General features: G+C 38.2%; 1 protein-coding gene across 1 annotated transcript in view; it reads right to left on the bottom strand.

Annotated features, from left to right (window-relative positions):
- Positions 1-20,285, bottom strand: part of RAD23B (RAD23 homolog B, nucleotide excision repair protein) — a 35,124-nt gene that overhangs the window by 10,611 nt on the left and 4,228 nt on the right. Inside the window, exons 2-5 of the mRNA XM_005240368.4 lie at positions 10,973-11,054; positions 8,212-8,291; positions 5,939-6,183; positions 2,471-2,526 (exon numbers count right to left, since the gene is read on the bottom strand). Of these exons, the coding sequence (XP_005240425.2) occupies positions 2,471-2,526; positions 5,939-6,183; positions 8,212-8,291; positions 10,973-11,054 (463 nt within the window). The remainder of the gene's footprint in view (positions 1-2,470; positions 2,527-5,938; positions 6,184-8,211; positions 8,292-10,972; positions 11,055-20,285) is intronic.

The following is a 20,285-nucleotide window of genomic DNA, read 5'->3' as shown; positions in this document are numbered from 1 at the left end:
CCTCTATAGATTGTTAGCAATAGGAAAGGTAAACAGCAGACAGAACACCTTTTGATCTATAATTAGTTACTACAACGTTTCTGTAGTGCTCTTTCAATATAAGCTAGGTAGAGGCTAGAACAGTATGAGAGATTTGGTACAGAAAAAAAAGATACAAGAAAGTCAACTTGCTCTGGACAGACCACTACATAAGTCATAATTAAAAGCCAAAGAAGGAAAGAGAATTACTGCAGATTTAGGCACATGTACAACTACCTGAGAAGAGGTTATAGACAGGTGGGGGTAGGTCTCCTCTCCCAGATAAGAAGCAATAGGACAAGAGGAAACCGCCTCAAGCTGTGACAGGGGAGGTTTAGATTAGGTATTAAGAAAAACTACTTCACTGAAAGGGTGGTCACACATTGGAACAGGCTGCCCAGGGACATGGTAGGATCACCATCCCTTGGAAGAGTCTAAAAAAAACAACTTGTAGATATGGTGCTCAGAGGCATGGTTTAGTGGACATAGCAGTTCTAGGTTAACAGTTGGACTTTATGATCTCAAAAGTCTTTTCCAACCTAAGTGATTCTATGATTCTGTGTACTCCATATACAGTCTACTTACCAAAGTTGTGAAGAAGGCAGACCAAGAATAGTAATTCAGGAATTCCACGCCACAATGTAATGATACAGTCATGCTTATTTCTACATAGAGCTACTGGGAATATTTGTGATGTCAATGCTGAACTGATTCTGCTCTTTGCTTCCATTTTTCAAAAAACATATTAAAAGCTGGATTGGCTTTCAAATCCAGTTCACACTCCCCACACTAATTCCTGTCCCGTGCCCTAAAAAGAAAGCTTAGGCTGCTCCAGCGAAATATATGGTTGCACAGGAACTGCAAGATGTGGATATGTATCTTCCTGTGGCACAGAAAGCCACACAGTTTTTCAGTCAGAGTGTCTAACTGAAAACAAAAGTAAATCAGTAGAAACCAATCTCTGTTTTTAATGTGAAGTCAATTACCTTCAGACAACGTAATCAAGAAACCACAGTAAAAACACGCCTAGGATCCTTCTTAGAATGTAAAACCAGCCTACATAGATTTGTGCAAGCAAATTCCTTTTAAAACGGTTTCTAAAGAATAAGAACCACAGAGTTCATACCAACTGTCCTTGAAAATCTGCTGGCATAACAAACCTTGCAGTATGCTTACCCAGGAAATTACACTCCATGCCTGTTATTTCCAAACTGTTAGGGATGTGTGGGTTTACTATATCACATACCAATAAAACAACTTCCACATAAAATAGTGAGGTGATGCTCTCCTGCTACACTGAAAGAGTTTTTTTTTCCTCCCCAATTAAAAGATAACTGAATCAAGTCCACCAGCTTAATTAAACTTGTTGATCATTATTGTTAACGTGAGTATTTGTGATGACCATATCTCTGCCACTAAGGTATGATTAATGGTTAATGCAGCCTGCAGCACCGTTGGTAGCAGCAGTCACTTTAAAAGAGTAACGGAAATTGATGGGTTGTCTCCAACAGTAGCTATTACATTTCTTCAGTCAAAATCAGATAGTCTTAAGACCTAAGCTGCAGTTAGATAGACTAAACCTGGTGGCTACCACCAATACATGTAAAACATGACTACTGCTCCTAAATCACCTTGGACTGCTTAATCACAAGATCTGCCTCCAGTATATCCACACACCCCTACACAAAAATGTAAATCAAAGTCTTCAATTAGTTTAACTTTTGAAGCAAGCGGCAGCTTAATTTTTACAGATATAAGACAAAATAAAAACCCCACCTCTCCCTTATTTCTGTGTCTCTGTTTGCTACACTAAAAAAAACCCTCCAAAAAATTAAGTAGGAGTAAGGAGTTGTGGGTTTGCCTAGTGATTTCCCAGCTACCAGAATCTGCATAAGTGAGGGGAAGAACTTACTACTGTTTTTACCCTGTTTATTCCACTAGGAGACAAAGATATTTAAACTGTCAAAAGAAAAGTGAATTGACTGTAAGTATATGGAGCCAGCAGAGTGCAGCAGATCTGCTGAATTTATCTAAATGTGTCAAAAGACAGTACTGTCAAAGCTAGAACAAGTGAATATTAAGGCAGCCATTTTATCAGACCTGCATAGTAAGAAGTAAAGGTGAAAAGAAAAGAGTATACATGTTTATGTCCAGTCTTCTATTCAAGCCACTTCAAATTGAGTAGTTAGAAAAGAAATTAAGGCAAATGGGGAAAAAACAGGAATGATAAAGATCTTCCTTTTTTACACAATAAAAATATATGAAGTGAAATATTCTTCAGTAAAGAAGTTCTTGATGCCGATTCTAAGATACCAACTTTAGGTCTTAGAGAAGAGTATTTTGATTATAACTTTAACAATGACAGATACAGAAGAGAGTGTCAGCATCTGCTAATCCGTCATGTTTCTGCTGCACCAAAATAACGTCTACATTAAAAAAACACTCCACTTACCAAGTGCACTTATAGCATCCTCAAAAAGATTTGATCGAGATGTATCACCTGTTGTACTGTAAGATGAAGACAAGTGCAATGGTAATTACAAAACTTTGGAAAACTTCCTGTTTTTCAAAAAAGCAGCAGCAGCTGTAACTCTAATAGCCCCTTTTGTTTCTAAAAAAACCAACAAAGCTTTCTGAAGAGCTCTCTTTCGGTCTTATGGTGAGATCAGATTTTACAAACTTACAATACTACCATTAACAGAAGGCCAATGTTCCCCCCTACCCCCCAGTCATTTGACTCTTGCCCATCTGCTCAGGGATTAGCCGTTTACTTGCTTGATTGCTTTAAAGGGTGGGAGAACAAGGTGAATTTTCAGAAGTACACAGCAGTCTCACTAACTTCTTCCCCACAGTCACCAGTTTGACTTCAATGAGGACCCAATGAAGTCAGTGGCAAGCACTTATTAAAATCTCGGTATCCTACTTTCCCAGGAATATAAACTGCTAGCATTTGCAATTACTCCACCTCAAATTATCAAAGCTGTTAAATTACAGGATTAAAGGCTCACCTCCATGAACACCGAATTAATTCAAAGCCAAGGATGCCCCTTTCCTGGCTCCTCCAAGGGCTGCAACTCAAAGCATCAGCCCTTTGGTCTCAGGGTGACACCCGTGATAGGGATGGGAGCAGGTCTCCAGGTCTCCTTACAGATCAGAGGCATTACTGCCTACAGGGTGGTACAGCTCAACATGGGGCATCAGGAAAAAGTGTTTGGGGATTGTACAAGACTTATGAGACATCTAGGGGAACAACCAAAGGCAGGGAAAGGGAAGCATCAGTTCACCCTGCAGATGAAAACCATGGGTAAAGAGAGCAAAGAGGAGAAAAAGGGCCAGTCACATGTGAACAGCATTAGCCTGGCCAGGCCCTGTACCTCATCACCAGTCCATCCTGCCTTCTAATTAAATTATGTTTCTAACTATTCTTCATGCTGGGGTGGAAGTGTCTCTCTAATCTACATGCACATGTGTACAGAAGTCTAAGCACTCACAACTGTACAGGGAACCATGGGTCAGAAGGATCCACATATCTGTGGAGCCAGCAACTGCAGAAACCAGACACTGTGGAAGTCTCGGTGCCAGCAACTGGAGAAGGGGCCACAAGGGGTCCATGTGCCTGGGGTGTCAGCAACTGAAGAGACTATAGTGTATGCATAATCTGTATGGATGCATACACTGGCATGTGTGTAATCACCAGCAAACATCAAGCTTGACTACAGTCAGTAGGGTAAGACGCTTGAGAGTCAGGTATCGAATGGCTGCAAGACAGAGTCAGCTGCTGCAGAGCTCGGAGGGTCTGAGATAGGAGTTGCTGGGAAGACTGTAACATTTGGCGTCAGCTACTGGTAAGATTATAGGCCTCAACCAGCTAGTGAGATCTGTTCACGTGTCCATGAATGAAGCAACTAGGAGGCCAGGCAATCTAGGCACTAGCTACCAGGTTCAGTGCATGTCTACAGCCAGTTCCTGGATGGATCCCCCGTGTGTGCATGTGCAAGCAAAGGGAATCTGAGTATCAGCAGGGCTCAGGCAGTCACACACCCAGGTATCAAAAACTTAAGAGACTGGGAGGTCTGGGAGCAAACTATCAAAAGACTATCTGAGGCCAGCTACTGGAGAAATTTCATATTGTTTATATGTCTGTACATATATATTTTGCGCTAGTGGGTTTTGCACCAAGTAGCCAGAGGGAAGCCAGATGTGACTGCTGGTGTTTTATTGTTGCTTGAGTGCTGGTGTTTTCCTGCCTGTGTTAAGCTACGTGGCCAGCTATATACATAGGTATATACATATTCTGTGTATGTACTGGGAATACAGTTCAATCTTGATGCTTGATAGACCTGGAGAGATGGGGCTGCAGCAGTCTTACATCTATCAGGCTACCAGAGTTGCAACTCCTATCAGGAAGTGAAAGATGATCAGATTAATCTGAATCAGTTTTCAGGAGATGCCAAGAATAACCTAACAAGGTGTTTACAGAGATGCATTTTTTTAATGCAAAAAAAAAATGTTTCCAACAAGAATGCCTCACTTATCACCAGTAAGATTTACAACTAAAAAAGATCAAAGGCGAAACGGGATACCAGCTTGCCTGTCCACAGCTCAATAAATCTTCACCAGCCTTAGTAATTTAACTTCTAAAGCAAATCAGAAACAAACAGTACTCACTGAAATCAAGGCAGGTGGTAACTACAATGTATTGTTAAATTATTCTCTTGCTTCCTCTTAAGTATGTACGAATACAGTAAGGGAGCCTCGGTGTATAGAATTGCAGTCTCTACATCAAAAACCTGAAAAGCACTGTTTCAATATCAAAGATCAATCTAGTCTTTACATCTACTGGACAAACACAGCAGCAAACCCCCCCACCCATTAACATTAAAAAAAGACCTGAATTATTTGACTGATAAATAAAGCTTCACTTGTATTTCATTTTAAAAAGATGTTAATTTCTCAGAATCCAAAATTACATCATCAGTTAACACAAGAAATTTCTGATTACATGTTCAGGATATTAGACAATTGTAAGTTGCTTCCTTCTCATCAAATCAGAACTGGACAGTGTTTAAATACAAACATTTCAAAAATTAGTATCTTGTGCACCAGTATTGACTTAACACAAAATACTGAAAGCTAGCATATAAAAAAACCAAGGACTTGATGCTATGCAGCACTTCAAGGGCCATTAAATCAGTTAGCAACACATTTATCCCATGCAACACTTAAGCAACTTAAAGCAAGCAAAATCACGCCAGTGTACAACAGGGATGAAACCTCTAACTGGCATTTGATTTTCTTAGAAGTAGAGAATTGAGGTTAAAAGCTATCCCAACTCCCACAGCCACCTGCAGATGGATCAAGGAACATTTAGAACAAATAAGCTTGTAGCTTTAAGACATTATACAATTAAGATTAATAGCCTACATTTTGGAAGAAAAAACTCTTTCCAGAAATTAATAGATTCTCACAGCAGTAAAGAACTTACGGTTCAAACTTAACCAGCATGATTCAAAACACCAGAGGCCTATGAACAGGACAGGGACACAAGCTCCCAAGTCTTTAAGAGCTTTGTTGACAGCAGATCCATACACAGGTGAATATCCTTAGTCTGAAAACAAACTTGTGCCACAGTAACTCTGAAATGCTTAATGGAAGCACCAATCCTGTCATTTCACTCTCCACTCCATAGTTTTAGTCCCAAAACCACACTTCCCACAGGATAAGGTACAGCAAGGAGGGGCACTTCTTACAATAGTAATGTTATACCCGAGCCAGAGACTGAAATTACATTTAAGAAGAAAACTTATGTAGGACCAAGAAAATGATTGAACTAACACTGTGATGGAAAATTCCAATTAAAAATCAAACCTAGAAGCAACAGAAACGGACAAGGAAGCAGTTTATGGAGGCTCATTCATACCTTTCAGTTAGCAGTGGGTTGGCAGCAGCTGGCACCTCAGGTGGTTTTCCTTCTGGCTGCTCTTCTTCAGGAGCACTCACAAGTGCAGATTCAGAAGCAACTGTATATGGTAGTGGAGGAGAGACAGGAGCCAGTACGGAGGCAGCAGCAGGTATCAGTGCAGTGACTGGTATGGGCATTTCGGTTGCCACACAAGCATCAGCCGTAGCACTCAACTGCCCAGTCACCCCAGTTGCTGCTTTGGGCTGTAAGAGAACAAAATTCAGACACGGCACAAAGCTCCTAAACCCATGCTTTCTATTAATTAAGTTCTGTTAGGACACCGGTGCCCCAACATCAAGCACAACATTAAAACATTTCAAAACATTAAATCTATAATGCCTTTTATTATGTTTAAGCAGGCCACTGATCGTGTCACTAAAGTACTTATACACCTAAGCAGTCACACTATTTGAGTTACAAGTGAAATACAAAGGTAAGATCTAGAGTATTATACACCACAACACTCTAAACATGAAAACAATCTTGTGTTTTACAAAAGCACATTTTTCAGAAGAAACTAAAACAGTTGTCAAAAGACATCTGACAAACACAACAAGCGTAAGTTTTTCTCACCACTCAAATTTGGAATAGTGATAAAGACAGAAATCACATTTCATTATGAATGCTATTTGCTGGAAAATGAGATGCTACAATTTAAACTTAACCCACAACAAGGTTTACTTATGCACTCTTTACATTCAAAGCATTATGTATTTCACATAACTTGAGTTCTGTAGTGAGTACCAAAACTCCAGCAGAATCAGGGACTACCATATCTGCAGCAACAAACTTAAGGGTACTTAATATTTGCATATAATTTTGATTTAATCTTTACATGTCTATTCAAAACATTAATTTGGATTGAACGCAATACTAATCCATTAATCCCATTATACAGAAATTACACTTTTCAGAATGCATGTAACTTCTTGCTAAGGTAAAGAATTACATTTTTGAAAGCTGTAATTACTGCTGTCCCTTACCTGCAAATATCGGTAAGGCTGACGGCCATCTCTGCCTTACACAGATGAATAGCTGAACTTTAACAAAACCCAACTACTCATTCAAAGCAAATCACTTTTGACAAGTTTGCTTGAACTGGGGGAGGGGGGGATATTTCCTCCTTCTTTTGTCTGAAAGGACAGGCGGTTGAGAATTAATAGCTGCCAACTTCACAGGCACAATAAAGAACATTTTAAGAATCACTCAAAGAAAAAAACCTCACTGCAACACGCCTGAGCTTCAGACAAAGTTGGCAGTTGTGCCTACATGACAAGGCATGTCTGATCCAGAAGATTAAGGGAAAAACTGAGCTTACAGACTTAGCAAAAAGACCTTAACACTGAAGATATGCCCAATTCCAAAACACAGGTCTTTTAATATAAAGTATTGCATTTAGCAGTTCTTCATGAAAGTCTGTGTTTCTTCTGCTATAAACAAAATGAAAGCTGTATACTCTGAAGTCATATCTGCACCTGTTTTCTTGTACAGAAAAATACCTCTCCTCCACACAAGCCACAGGCTGGAATGCTGTTTGTTCAGAAGGAACAGTTACATTCAAACAGAGAATTTAGTGAGCCAATACCAGGCAGAAGCAAAGGGCAACTGAATATAGGTTTTCTTTGTCAGACGTCCGATCTCTAACTACAAAACCAACTTCATTATCTCAAGACAGATGAAGCCAGTTTTATTCATACCCCAACAGTCTGGAATGCCTAGAAAATCAGTGACTTCATTCCTGGAAGCAATCAAGCAACGGCTTAAGAGGAGAGGTATTTCAAATAAATGTCTATCACCCCCTTTAATTTGCCACTGCAGTCATTCAAAACTCATAGGTTTGATTGAAATATGTATATTTTCTCTACCATTTATGCTGTTGAGCATGACAAAATAAACAACCATGAGTTCAGAAAAACAACATCGCAAACCTGAACGGTTCTGTACAGAGGATTTAACAACAGACTTTTTAACAGTATCACTGGGAAAATGAAGAAACAGTAAAATCAGCCACTCAAGTTTTTTCTCTGAATGTAAACACTCAGCATAGGCAAAATAGGGCTGCAAATCAGTAATTCCTACCTATGCACACAATAATTTATTTTACTGTCCATCAAAACTTCCACATGATTGCATTCCACTGGTTTTAAGGATAGGCATATACAGTCTGTCATGACAATGAGAAAAATAATGAAGTGAATGCAGTTTCCTTCTCAAAAATAATGACTACTCACTTTTGTCACCATAACCACCACAAAGCTCTTCTCATCTATTTTGTATTCTTTAAGAGCAGTGTCATCATCAAGAATTTTACCTGGCAAATTAAACAGATATAAATTAAGTTATTTAACAGATCATTAGAAGATCTTGGGATTCCCTCACATAAACACAGTTCCCAAAACAACCATAAAAGCATGTTTTATGCAAATATATAACCATTAATAACCCAGGAAAAAGCGTTTCAGCACTTAAGCTTTGGCAGTACAGCTATCAGTAATTTTCCTCCTATGATGTCCACAGTACTTCTTAGCTTGAAGGCTGTTGCCAGCAGTGTTGAAGATGCTTCAGATCATTTAAAACAGCACCACTAAATCTAGAAAAAGATTAATTGGACCACCTTTTACACAGATACAAGTAATATAGAGGAAAGGCTTTAGCATACAATAAGCTTAACTGAGTAACTTAGACCTACCTGACACTCTAGACACAACAAGAAAATTCCTGCCTGCTTATGTTTTGTCTGCCCTTCAGATGCAGACATCTACAGCTCTCTCCCACAGACCAAATTTATCTGCATTACGTAAGCGACTTCGCAACTTTAAAAATTTGTTCTTAAAAGAATGCTAAACATTAGAAAAAGCTAGAACCATTCCATACCCTGCTACCTTGACAGGAGGATTAAAAAAAAGGAGGATCAAAGCTAGAAATGTGCATCATACTACTGCTTTGGATGTTTCATAAGCAGAGATTAAGCAGAGATGGTACTGTGGCAAAGTAGATTTGCCTCACGCGACAAGAACTCAGAAATATATTCAACTACAGACTTTTTTTTAGGATAAGCTGATTTAGAGGCAGTATCACAAATCACAAACTGAAGTTTGTATTCCAGTGAGTTTTATAGCACCTCTTCCTACTACAGAATTTTCAGGAAATATTTCATTATTTGAATTTATTCACTTTCCAAAGATGTGCCAAGGACTAAGGGAAAAACACATTTTCATAATGCTAGTGGAATACACCACTTAAGGATATGTCCTGCTAATTAGTTATCCTGATGATTGCAAGGAAGTCAAGCAATGCATATGCATTATGGCACTTAGGACAGTACCACCTCATTTGTGTTCTATTTTCTACTGGTTCAAGCCTTGCAGGTCAAATACTGAAGACCATGTTATATGTACTGTAGTAGCAGTAGTAATACCTGTAACAGATAACTGCAGCATCTACTCAGAACCTGCACAGGTTTACTTACAATTTTCTGATTTATAGGCACTTTGGAGAAGGTGCTTGCACAGTGTATAAATGCAGATGCCCTATCTTCTCAGGACACACCTTTCCAGGGTTTCTAGACTTTACCCTAATACAGATGACAACGTAACAGATCTAACACCACTAATTAGCAAAACTTTTTTTTAATTTCAAAGTATTTTTAATAACAAATGTTATAATCGGTTCAGTTCGGATACCACCCTGTTTTACCAAACTATGAAAATTTTAAAAGCTCATTTTAATGTAAAAATGTCATCAAAACACCCTTGTATCTCTCATCCAGGTAAAAAAATTACAATCAATCTTTAGACTGTCTTCTATTCTAAAACTTATTTCCTACATTTCCTGCTCCTTGTGAGGATTGTACAATGCCACCCATGAATTCTGACTTCTGAAAAATACTCAAGTCCCATCATATCTTCTTATGTAACCCCTGATTTCTTTTAATCACTGCAGTATAATATTGTGTCATGCAATTATATATATATTGCACAAGGCCTTCTGCCTTGCCCATCTTTCTTTATTATACATGCAACTTTGACTTGCATGTCCTTGATGTGCATTCCCTTCACTAAGTACAAGGGACATAAAACTTCATAAGAAACATAGTCCTGAGGAGCCTGTACAAACACAAAAGAGACTCCCAATTTCTCTTCCATTGGCATCTTTCTATTGTCATCAGTGGCTTTGGCTTACTAGAAGTGGAAATCCAATACTGTTTACAAAGCAGTACACCGAAGCAGTAAGACCAAAGTTTCTTTCAAGCACAGTTTGAGGGGGAAATGCCTGAGAGGCAGTACTGGAATAAAACTTGTTAACTTCTGACATGAAACGAGAACAAGCAAACAAAAAAAGGACCTGTGTATTAGTGCCAGAATGGAGCAGCCAGGTAGAAAACTCCTAAATATTGCCAAAAAAAATGCCAACTATGCTAGCTCACATAAAGTAACTTCATGTCTTTATCTGACATTAGTCTGCTGTTTGTTAGCACATAATACATGTCTCTAATGACAGAGCTCAAAAGTATTGAAAGTATCTTTGTATAGCAAGAATTAGGTGGTAGGTTTCTTCTGTTAATACAAAAAGAAATAATCTGATTTTTAACCCTCTGAGGTATACACAGGAACACTTCAGCTATATACAGCATAAACTGAACAAATTTATGTTAACCTATAATATGAAGCATTATCTGCTTAAATTCTGATTTCTTTTAACAACAGCGTTTCTTCTTCTTCACCTAGGATATCCCACCCAGGCCTGAAGCTGTTAGCATTTTTTACCAAAAGAGCAAAGATAACAGACACACATATATTAAATAAATCTGACAAATTCTCATTCAAAATTAAGAATTCCCTTTGACAATGTTTGTTGTTGGCTTGGTCTATTGGTTTTTTTTTAACCTGTTTGCATTTCAGTACTTACAATCTTTAGAAGATTTAACATTCACATCAAAGAACATGAAAAATAAGGTAGATTCACATACAGTATCATCAGAATATCCATTACCTCCATAAATTAGTTTTTGGCCAGCCACTGGAAAAGCATCTTTCCCCTTTTCTAATTCAATCTTCTCTTTCAGTGCCTTCACCTGAAGGACAGAAACAGTCTTCATTAAAAAAAAATAAAAAAAAATCACAGTACAAACCTAATTAAGTACACTTGATTCTAAGTTTTAAACACCAAAAAGGAGTTTTCAGTCATATCTTGATTATGTCAAGTACATCAGTCTTCCAAAGATGTCATTGTAACCACTTGCAGAGCAACATGTTCCCTTACCAAATAATCTCTTGTGCTTAATCAAATTAGATAAGTAACGTCTCCATGAGAAATCTTTTAAGTCCAAGTTTCTAATGGAGTGAAAATTTGAGAAGTCTGCACAAAAAAAATGCTTTTATCTACTGACCCTTTACCCCCTCCTGGTTCTTGCCCTCAGTGCTGGGGGCACACATTCTATGCACAGCTCATGGCTTACCACATCATGATGACTCTTCACAGAATGCCTATTTCTTTGGTAAGGTAACTCTTTCCCCTCTCCCAAAATTTCTGGAGCTTTACATAGCAATTTTAAGCCTACATAAGAAACCATTTTGTCTTGTTTACTTACTTAGACAAACCACTGCCACAGTCCACGCTTTCAGAGCAACACATACACTAGCTCACAAGATGTTAGTTGTCACATATCAGAATGCCTGTATTCTCCAGAAAGACTAAATAATGCTATCCCGAGGAGATAAACAATGTTCCTGTAGAAGCACTTCTGTACCAATACATCTGAAATCATGTTTTAAGACAAACTGCTAGTATACATTCATACTTCTTGCTTCCTGACAGACACTCCAAGTATATTTAAAACAAAGACAACCAATCTGTCATGAACTTGTTACTACAAACTAACTCCATCTTCTGAAGTGTCTTTTTTCTTCTCTGAATATTCATAAGCTTTTTTTATGAAACCTTGTAATTGAGATGCATATACCTAGCTATTTAAGCAACTGAGCATGTGAAAATATGTTTAGCTTAACAGTTAACAGACTGGCAACTATGTGTGTCACAGGTAGCTGTAGTATTTCCATTTTTTGTTAATTTTTAAAGCTGTAGCTCACTACTAGGGTTGCCTGAGTACTAAATACACTGAAACATATTTTCTGGTGCTAAATGGAAATACTTTGTGAGAAGCTGAGCTTTGCGATTCTCAGTATAATTAAAATCTGTCATCTATTTCACATGCCAGTCATGTTTCCTGGCTTCACGTTGTTATTCTGTTAACATAGTCTTAGACCTTTGTATTACCTCTCTCCTTTTCCTTCATTGGTCCCCTTGCTTCTTCTCCGCATCAGTCTCTCTACCAGGCTAATCCTTTCAATTTGGATGTCTGGTCCAACAGGAACAAACCAAACTAACACTCACAATGAAGCTGCGTCTTCTCAGCAGTACACATAAAACAGAGCGTTTGTTTTATCAAGCTTCGTGACCCAACAAAGGAGACCTGCAGAATCAACCCCCTTCTCTAAACTTACACCTTAGGTGTTTATAACACTAGCCACAAGGATACAGAACACAACATATGACTTCACCCTTATAAGACTACACTAAAATAGGAAGCCAACTCCTTCTTTCCTCAGCAGATGGAGGAAGGATGCTTTTGGAATGATTGTTACACATGCCACCCCAGCACATGTCAAAAGCTTCAGGATCAGTCCCCAGCCAGCCAGCTGCTCTTCCACAGCAAAATTAACCACAGCTCACTGTCACAGGCAGGGTCAAACTATTACACATTTTAATAATAATTTGCTGATAGCATCATCATTCTTATGCACTTACAAGAGTTTGTTCTGTTCCATCTCTGGATTTACATTTATTTTAAAAGAGTATTTCCTTGAAATTCTCTTGAAAACTAAAAAAAAAAAAAACCTGTTAATTCCAGCCCCAATAATTATTTAACTCTGGAAGTCACTCACCTGACAACAGAACAGTCTCTTTAGGTCATGGATAAGCCATTAAGCAGTTTTTCCTGACCTTTAAAGCATCAGATACCTCTGGCAACTCCAGTTAAGTGTCCTGTACCCACTAGGGCAAATTAACCCTAAATCATGCTAAAAGCCTGTTCTGTTTCCAAACACCTACCTTTTAGCACACTGCTTACCTATTAATATTTTATGCCCCTGTATTAATCACTTGAAGATGTTTCTAAGCTTCTTCTTTCCTTCACAGTCACCTTATTTGTCACTGCAGGTATGATTATTTTGAGGGAAAAAACCTCAGGCTTCTTTCATGTCCACTGCACTCAAGCTACTGGTTTCAAACATCTACTTTGTTCTCCTCATGTTTTATTGTTTGAGTTTTATTCTGGACTAGTATTTCCTACAAGGGACAAAACCAAAATCTGTTCTCTCAAAAATGTCTGAACAGCTAAATGTCATAGTGCAGGTGAGTACACATTAAACACACATGTTAATTACTATACAGTAACTGGATACATGCAAAGAAGATATTTACTATAGTGAAATACTGACAGAAAAATTACAGCTATTCATTTGCCTTTGCTGTGCACCTCACATGTGGTGCTTCCCCACACTACAGTGTGATTGATGTACTGCAAGTGACCTGGCACACTGCCCTCTTCCAAAACCTTCTGTCTAGAGCTATGCTTTCATTGCATGAACCCTCAGGTTCTGCAATATATGTCTATCAGTTTAAGAGATCATATACTAAATTAAAACACAAACTACTTCAGTTCTTACACATAACTCCAGCTGACAGTTTACAAAAATCTAAACTAAGTTTAGGCTTAACATAGCGCGGCTGACTTACAGTATTTTGCTAACTACACCCATAAACACACTGCCATTTGCAAAGGCAAAGATTACTAACATAGGCCTCCTTTAAATGGACATTCACTCTGTAAACTTTTGCCATTCAAGAGGTACCTACTGTGCTATGGTGACTGACAGTAACTTAACACGTAAGAAATTCCAAATAACTAAAAATTCTGTAACATAGTTCAGATTATTCCTGTAAAACAGGAAGTGTACAAAATAGTCAATTCCAGAAAATACATTTCAGAACATTTTTTAGCTGTTTATACAGAATAGTAATTTACATAAGCGAATCTGTCGTAACTCAAATGAATTCACCTAAGTGGTCATACCCATTGAAAGGAACAAATGAACGGACTTGTACTTAAGGCAGCTCTTAACCACTTGAATCTGCAAGAGAATGCAGTCAGCTGCAGATGTCAGCATTTTCCTGTTTCAGGCAGAAATTCAAGAAACACTTAGGCTAAAATAAGTTTTTATAAACAGTGCCTGCCTCTTCTTTTGGCTTTCATCACTGCCTAGCCTAAGTGGCCAGAAACACTTCATTTGCAGAGGATACAACACTAGCTCTCATAATAAAAAAAGGAATAGATAACAGCAAATACATCCAATTTTACAGTAACATGCTAGTGGCATAAAATTTCTTCCTGTAGTTCTAACTAGAATGACTGATGACTTAGCACCCACTAACGAAAAGATACTCATGCCTTTAGTTCTGCCAAAACAAAAGACCAAGTTCCCTACACAATCTGTATGTCAAACACAGTAGCCTGAACCACCTTCGTTTAGATTGAAACTGGAAATGCTGCTTTTTCAGGAAGGCAGAAGCCCTCTCACTGCTCTTCAGAAAGCCAGTTGCATCGCACAGCTAGTGGTACAGTGAGCTGCTGAAAAGAGCAACAGCCTAAACTTTGCCTCTAGCAAATTAGGCCACTCAGAATCTAGACATCAGCATCACCATCAGTTCAAGGTTAGTAAGTGAAAATTAATTTTGGGAAAGCACATCCAGCACGTTATCTGTCAAACTTAGAAAGCAGGTTTAAGATAGTCAACCTTGGCATCCATAACATTATGGTATTTTTCTCAAAAATACAAATCCATAAACCACACCTCCAGGCTACTTAGCTTTATTCTACCTCATCAGAGTTCAAAACATATTTCAGTCCTCAGAGAAACCTATTCTTCTTCTGCCCTAATAAATTTTGCAGCAGAATAAAGGGAACCCACACTTTATGACACCACTTTTAAGAATGAGCATTGATTAATCTCCAAAGACCTTAAATATTCAGAAACAGCACACTTATGCCACAGAGGCTAACTTAAGACAATTTTCTTCTGCCCCCTATCCATTTAGATGTGAAACTTTTTACTGTTCAGAGATTGTACTGAACACAGTGTCCTCAAGAATAGATGCCCTGACATTTCTTTAACCGAGTCAGAGCTCACTGACTCCTAAGTGGTAAAAATGAGGTCTTCCAGAGAGATACCAGTCCCTAACTGCATCCCAGCTGGGCATCCTAGAAACATGTTACATGAACCTGTAGTGCTAAGTTGCCTAGTTGTTCCCTACAGTTACTGAAGCCAGCCAAACAGGGCATGCTGGGTTCCATCTAGGCAAGTAGCTCCCATAGCTCAGTACACTGAGCAAACTCCTTCCCTTCCCTCTCACAGATCAATTTCCATTCCTCCTACCTTATATACTAAGCTAAAACAGAAAAGAAAAAGTATCAGTTGATTCAAAGATATATTTTGTAATTCCTACTAAAGTGAACAGTATACTTCCAATCAATTTTAATTTGTAATTACACAGGCAAGATAAATTTCTGAATTTGAGATCTCTACAGAAAATAAATATAAAACTAAGAAGGGCCGCTTTCAACTTCAAGCCACATTTCCGCCTTCAACACCACAATCTGTCTTCATGAGGAATCCAATTAACCTGTACCTAAAAACCAGTATGATCATTTGCTGTTACTTCTACCACAAGGCTCCTACAAAGTTTATTCTGATCTTGGAAGCCTTTTCCCAATTTCCAGCCCAAATTAATACACAGACTATTAATAACATCAGCATAAGAAGAAATGAGTATAATTCAAGCATGAATAGCCTTCCCACCTCCCATGGTGCTTACCACTATAAAATATTTATACAGCTTATTAAATCTTTCTCTTCAGTCTTCCTTACCCTACTAGCACCTCTTTCCTCCACCTGCTCTGGTGGAAAGTCATTTCCCTTGGGAACAGGTAGGTGGCCAGCACACATAGTAGAGCAGCATTACCACTCTTACTCGAAGTTCCAGGATCTATGAGCTCCAGGGTTCCATTTTTTAGTGAATTCAACTCATTAATCTATGCGGCTCATTTGACACCCAGTGCCAAAAGACTGACTGTCAATCAGGCAGCTGAGTCCAAACATTAAGCTTTGTGTTCTTCAATTCCATCATGTTTCTACCGACTTTTACTCGAAATCATCAAATTAATAAAAGGACTATGAAAATTACTGTTTCTCTTTGAGAAGAAACTGAGCAGAAGGGTTTTTAAATCTTGTAACTCTCCACCAATCCCCATCTTTTCTTTAACAGACTAAATAGGTTTCTCCCTCACTCTGGGAAAAGTCATCATTTAGACAAAGATGGAAGTTTTCATTCCTGAGTTTTCCCTCCCAATGCCTTTGAAAACATTTACCACACAATAACGTGGTATAGTAACTGCCACACAAGACATTGCTCAAAGTCACGTGAGACCAATGAGTTGTATTGAACAATAAACCAGCTAATGAAGCAACAAACTGACTAGTGCAACAGTCTTTATTACCCTTAGTCGAATTCCATGATCAGCAACAGATTAATGTTGTGCCTGCTACTGAAATGTCCAAAGGATAATAAACTACTTGACTCCTAAGTAAATGCTTTATAGTAGCTTTACTGATAAGAACACATTTGGTTCTAGCTACTTCTCCCTACAAATAATAAAAGCAGATTTTGCTGGCACAAACCTGCACTTAACAGTAATCTCTTACACTGTCTTCCTAAACAAGATGCTCATATTTAATCAGAAGCCCACCACGGTGGTTGCATGAAGAGACAGCTGCCCTACTTTGTGTCCCAAAGGCAGGACAGATGCCGCAATTGTGAAGAACCAGTCAGGTTTGCGACATTAGTGTGTGACTGGAAAAATAAACATTTTTACTCAAATGAACAAGGCAGTTAAAATGATTCCAATATTTGAAAACAGCCTCACAGACAGTATAAAGTATTCATAAACTTCTATATTTACTATTTGCAATTACTCTGCTGAAGTTTGTATACACATAAAGCAGCAGCATTGCTTGGAAGGTAGTCTGGAACTGGCAAGGTACAAATCCAGATTTAGCTCTGACATTTACTTCCTGAGCAATTACCTCTGCCTTTCTAATTTCCTCTCCAAACCTGAGCTCATCTACACTTAGGTGAAGTTTATCAGTCTAGTTGTTGCTGCTATTCATTTTGTTGATCTCTGGGCAATTTGTTTCTGATCTCAAAGTTGGCCTCTAAACATTTCTACCCTTCATTTCAAAATTGATCTAAGCCCTGTTTAAAACAGGATACACCAGGGCCAGTTTCTGATGCTAAATAGTGACTAAAAGAGCAGCAGCACGCTGCTTTTTACTAACTACATGAACACACAGATTTCAACATAAAGCAGAGCTTTAAGCAACAGGAAAAAAAAACCCTCAGCTACCTGCGCCTTTCAAAAAAAAATAAAAGGCAGAAAGATGCAGCTATTGACAGTTTTGAGTGCTCCCTATGAACCCACAAGGGTTTGTTTTAAGGAGCAAGCCTACATTCTCTGAGCGGTGACTCTTGCATTGTCATGTTGATTAGCATAAACAACCCTCCAGTACTCTAAGCATACCATTTTTACAACACAGATACACTCCACTGATTTATAGTAAGTGTAAAAGCAATATAGTGGTTTGAGTATTAACAAACTTGACAAGACATTTTCAGTAATTGCAAAAAGACACATAAAAAACCTTCCCCAATACTGCTTACTGACAGACCAGTTGGAGGGGTAGAACAAGTTTTATTTTGATATGCATTAGTGCCTTTCACTTAGATAACAAAATAAAAAACAAGTTAGAAATACAAGGTGTGAAACACAGATATTCAAGCTGGGGGGATGGGGGTAAGAATTTCAGCCCCAGTTCTTCCCTTCCCTGATCTTAACATGCCTCTGGTACAAAACCAGAGGGAACAACAGAGACAGGGAGAACTAGAGTCAGTTAGCCTGTAGACCATATTCCAACTCAGTATGCTTACAGCAGTCACAAGCCCTTTCCTCTTTTAATGCTTATTTGGCATTCCCTGTAGGGTAACATGCAGAGGAGAGCCACTGAGGCCTCCTGTCTGGCCCTTACAGGCCCAGATAAGACATGCTGCACCTGACTATATCCTGTAAAATAAAAGGTAATTTGTCTCAGTGAGTCTACTCCATCCACGTATCCTGCCTGGATCAGTGGTCAAAGATACAAATCTTGGTGGAAGAAGACACTGGCAGCCATTTCCTCCATACCTATAAGTTTACATAGCCCTATAAATGTACCTTCAGGAAAGTATTTTCCTGTGTTTCAGAAATACAGGGAAAATACTTTCAGAAGGTTTGCCAGTACATACGCCCTTGTACACACAAGAACAGTAATGAGACTGCAGACAGTAGCATGGTCATCTGCTCATACTCTGCTTTATTCATCATGCACTCTCTGTTCTCCTTAAGTTCCAAAGGGATCACCTTCCAGCCTGTTGTTGTTATCCATATCAAAGACATATCTTCACTCACCAATCATACCTGCAAAACAGACTTTAAATATAAGACACAATTATGCACAGAGCTATCCATAAGTGCATACAACCAATACACTACTCAGTTTACTGGCCACCTTGGGAATGGTGGTCCAGGGAAGTTTGGATTGTTGAGAAATATAATCTTATAATACAATTGTAATACTGATAAATTATTAGGAGTATAAATTTAACTTTTGCCAACAGATAAACTGGATAAGAACATTCCTAATAAAACACTTCTGAAATTATGGTCAAAGAGCCAATGCATTTGAGAAATGGCTAACCCGTAAAATTCCAATATGAATAAAATTAGTTGTATTCATAATTTATACTATATTAACCTTTTATTAAATTTTAATGAATATGTGTCACCCCCCCCCCAAAGTCCTTTGTAAATTATGTTAGAACACTCACTAAGATTTAAGGAAAATATTCCTGAATATTCCTTGTTCAGGCAGGAATTAGAACCTCCCATGCTTGAAAATTCTAACTCTAGCCAGGAAACAGGGAAAAAAACTAGCTACAGAAGAAAAGCACTATTAACCCCCCCCCCCCCCCGACAGTTAATAAAATAAACATGAATTTTCACAGAACATAACCTGAAAATGCTACAGTCTGCGAAGTATAAAAATAATGAAAAAACAATGTAAATACTCCCTGACACTCTTAGTCTGGTAGTCTCCGAAGCTACAATTTTTGCAGTCATCTATCAATCCTCAAGCAGAAAGTACAGGCCCTTCAAATTCACACCTCCTATGACTGCAAAAGCACATATACACGCCAATAAAATCCTAGGAGATACAAGAGCAACATAAGAATGCTCTAGAAGAACAGTAAGACACCTGCTGTAAAACCAAAGAAGAATTAGAGAAAAATATCAGGACTTTAGACATAAAGACAACTAGAAGGCTATTTCTGGATTTTGAACAGGATCATGAGGGCACTTCTCTAAACACTAAGATTATAAACTCTCAGAGAAATGTAAAAACGATCTTTTTAGCAGCAAGTGCTGCAGGATTAATCTACACTGAAACACATGTAGGAAGGAGGTCATCTAGCTCTTACAGGATTGTTTTAAGTTAATTCTTCTAACAAATACAATAAAGTACACATTGAGCAAAACTACAATGACCAAAACTAAATCTATGATATTTGTATCTTCACAAAAAAAGAAAAACACACTTTCTAATGAGATACATGTACTGCTACTTACAATTCATTCACCTACATATTGGATTGTGTTAAAACCTTATTCTTCACTCACACTTCCAGATCGGGTGTTTTTCTAACAGAAGCCCAGTTTCCCAGGAGAGCTCTGAGAAATATATTGGATACTTTTTACAACAACCCATTATTTGTTTCCATGTATCTTCCCTAGCCTCAGTCAGAATAACACTTGATGATGCAAAGTATGCTTTAAAATTCCATAGGCTTTCAATACTAATCTCCTTTTTGTATTAGCTGATTTAGTATAGCTGTCAATATACCCAACAGATACAAACAAACGTAACTAATTAAAAACCTGTGGGTTCACGAATAGTATTTGCTTTCATATGGGTTCACAAATCATACTCTGCCCATTCAGACAATAGTCTGCCCTCATTGAGAATTTTATCACTGCACTCGCTGAAGAGAATGAGAGGAGCTTGTCATTTTATCTGATGCACCCATGTAAATATTA

Source organism: Falco peregrinus, chromosome Z (genome assembly GCF_023634155.1).
Source record: "Falco peregrinus isolate bFalPer1 chromosome Z, bFalPer1.pri, whole genome shotgun sequence".
Classification (NCBI taxonomy): Eukaryota; Metazoa; Chordata; class Aves; order Falconiformes; family Falconidae; genus Falco; species Falco peregrinus.
The sequence above is the reverse complement of the archived record's forward strand: the minus strand, read 5'-3'. Positions and strand labels throughout refer to the sequence as shown.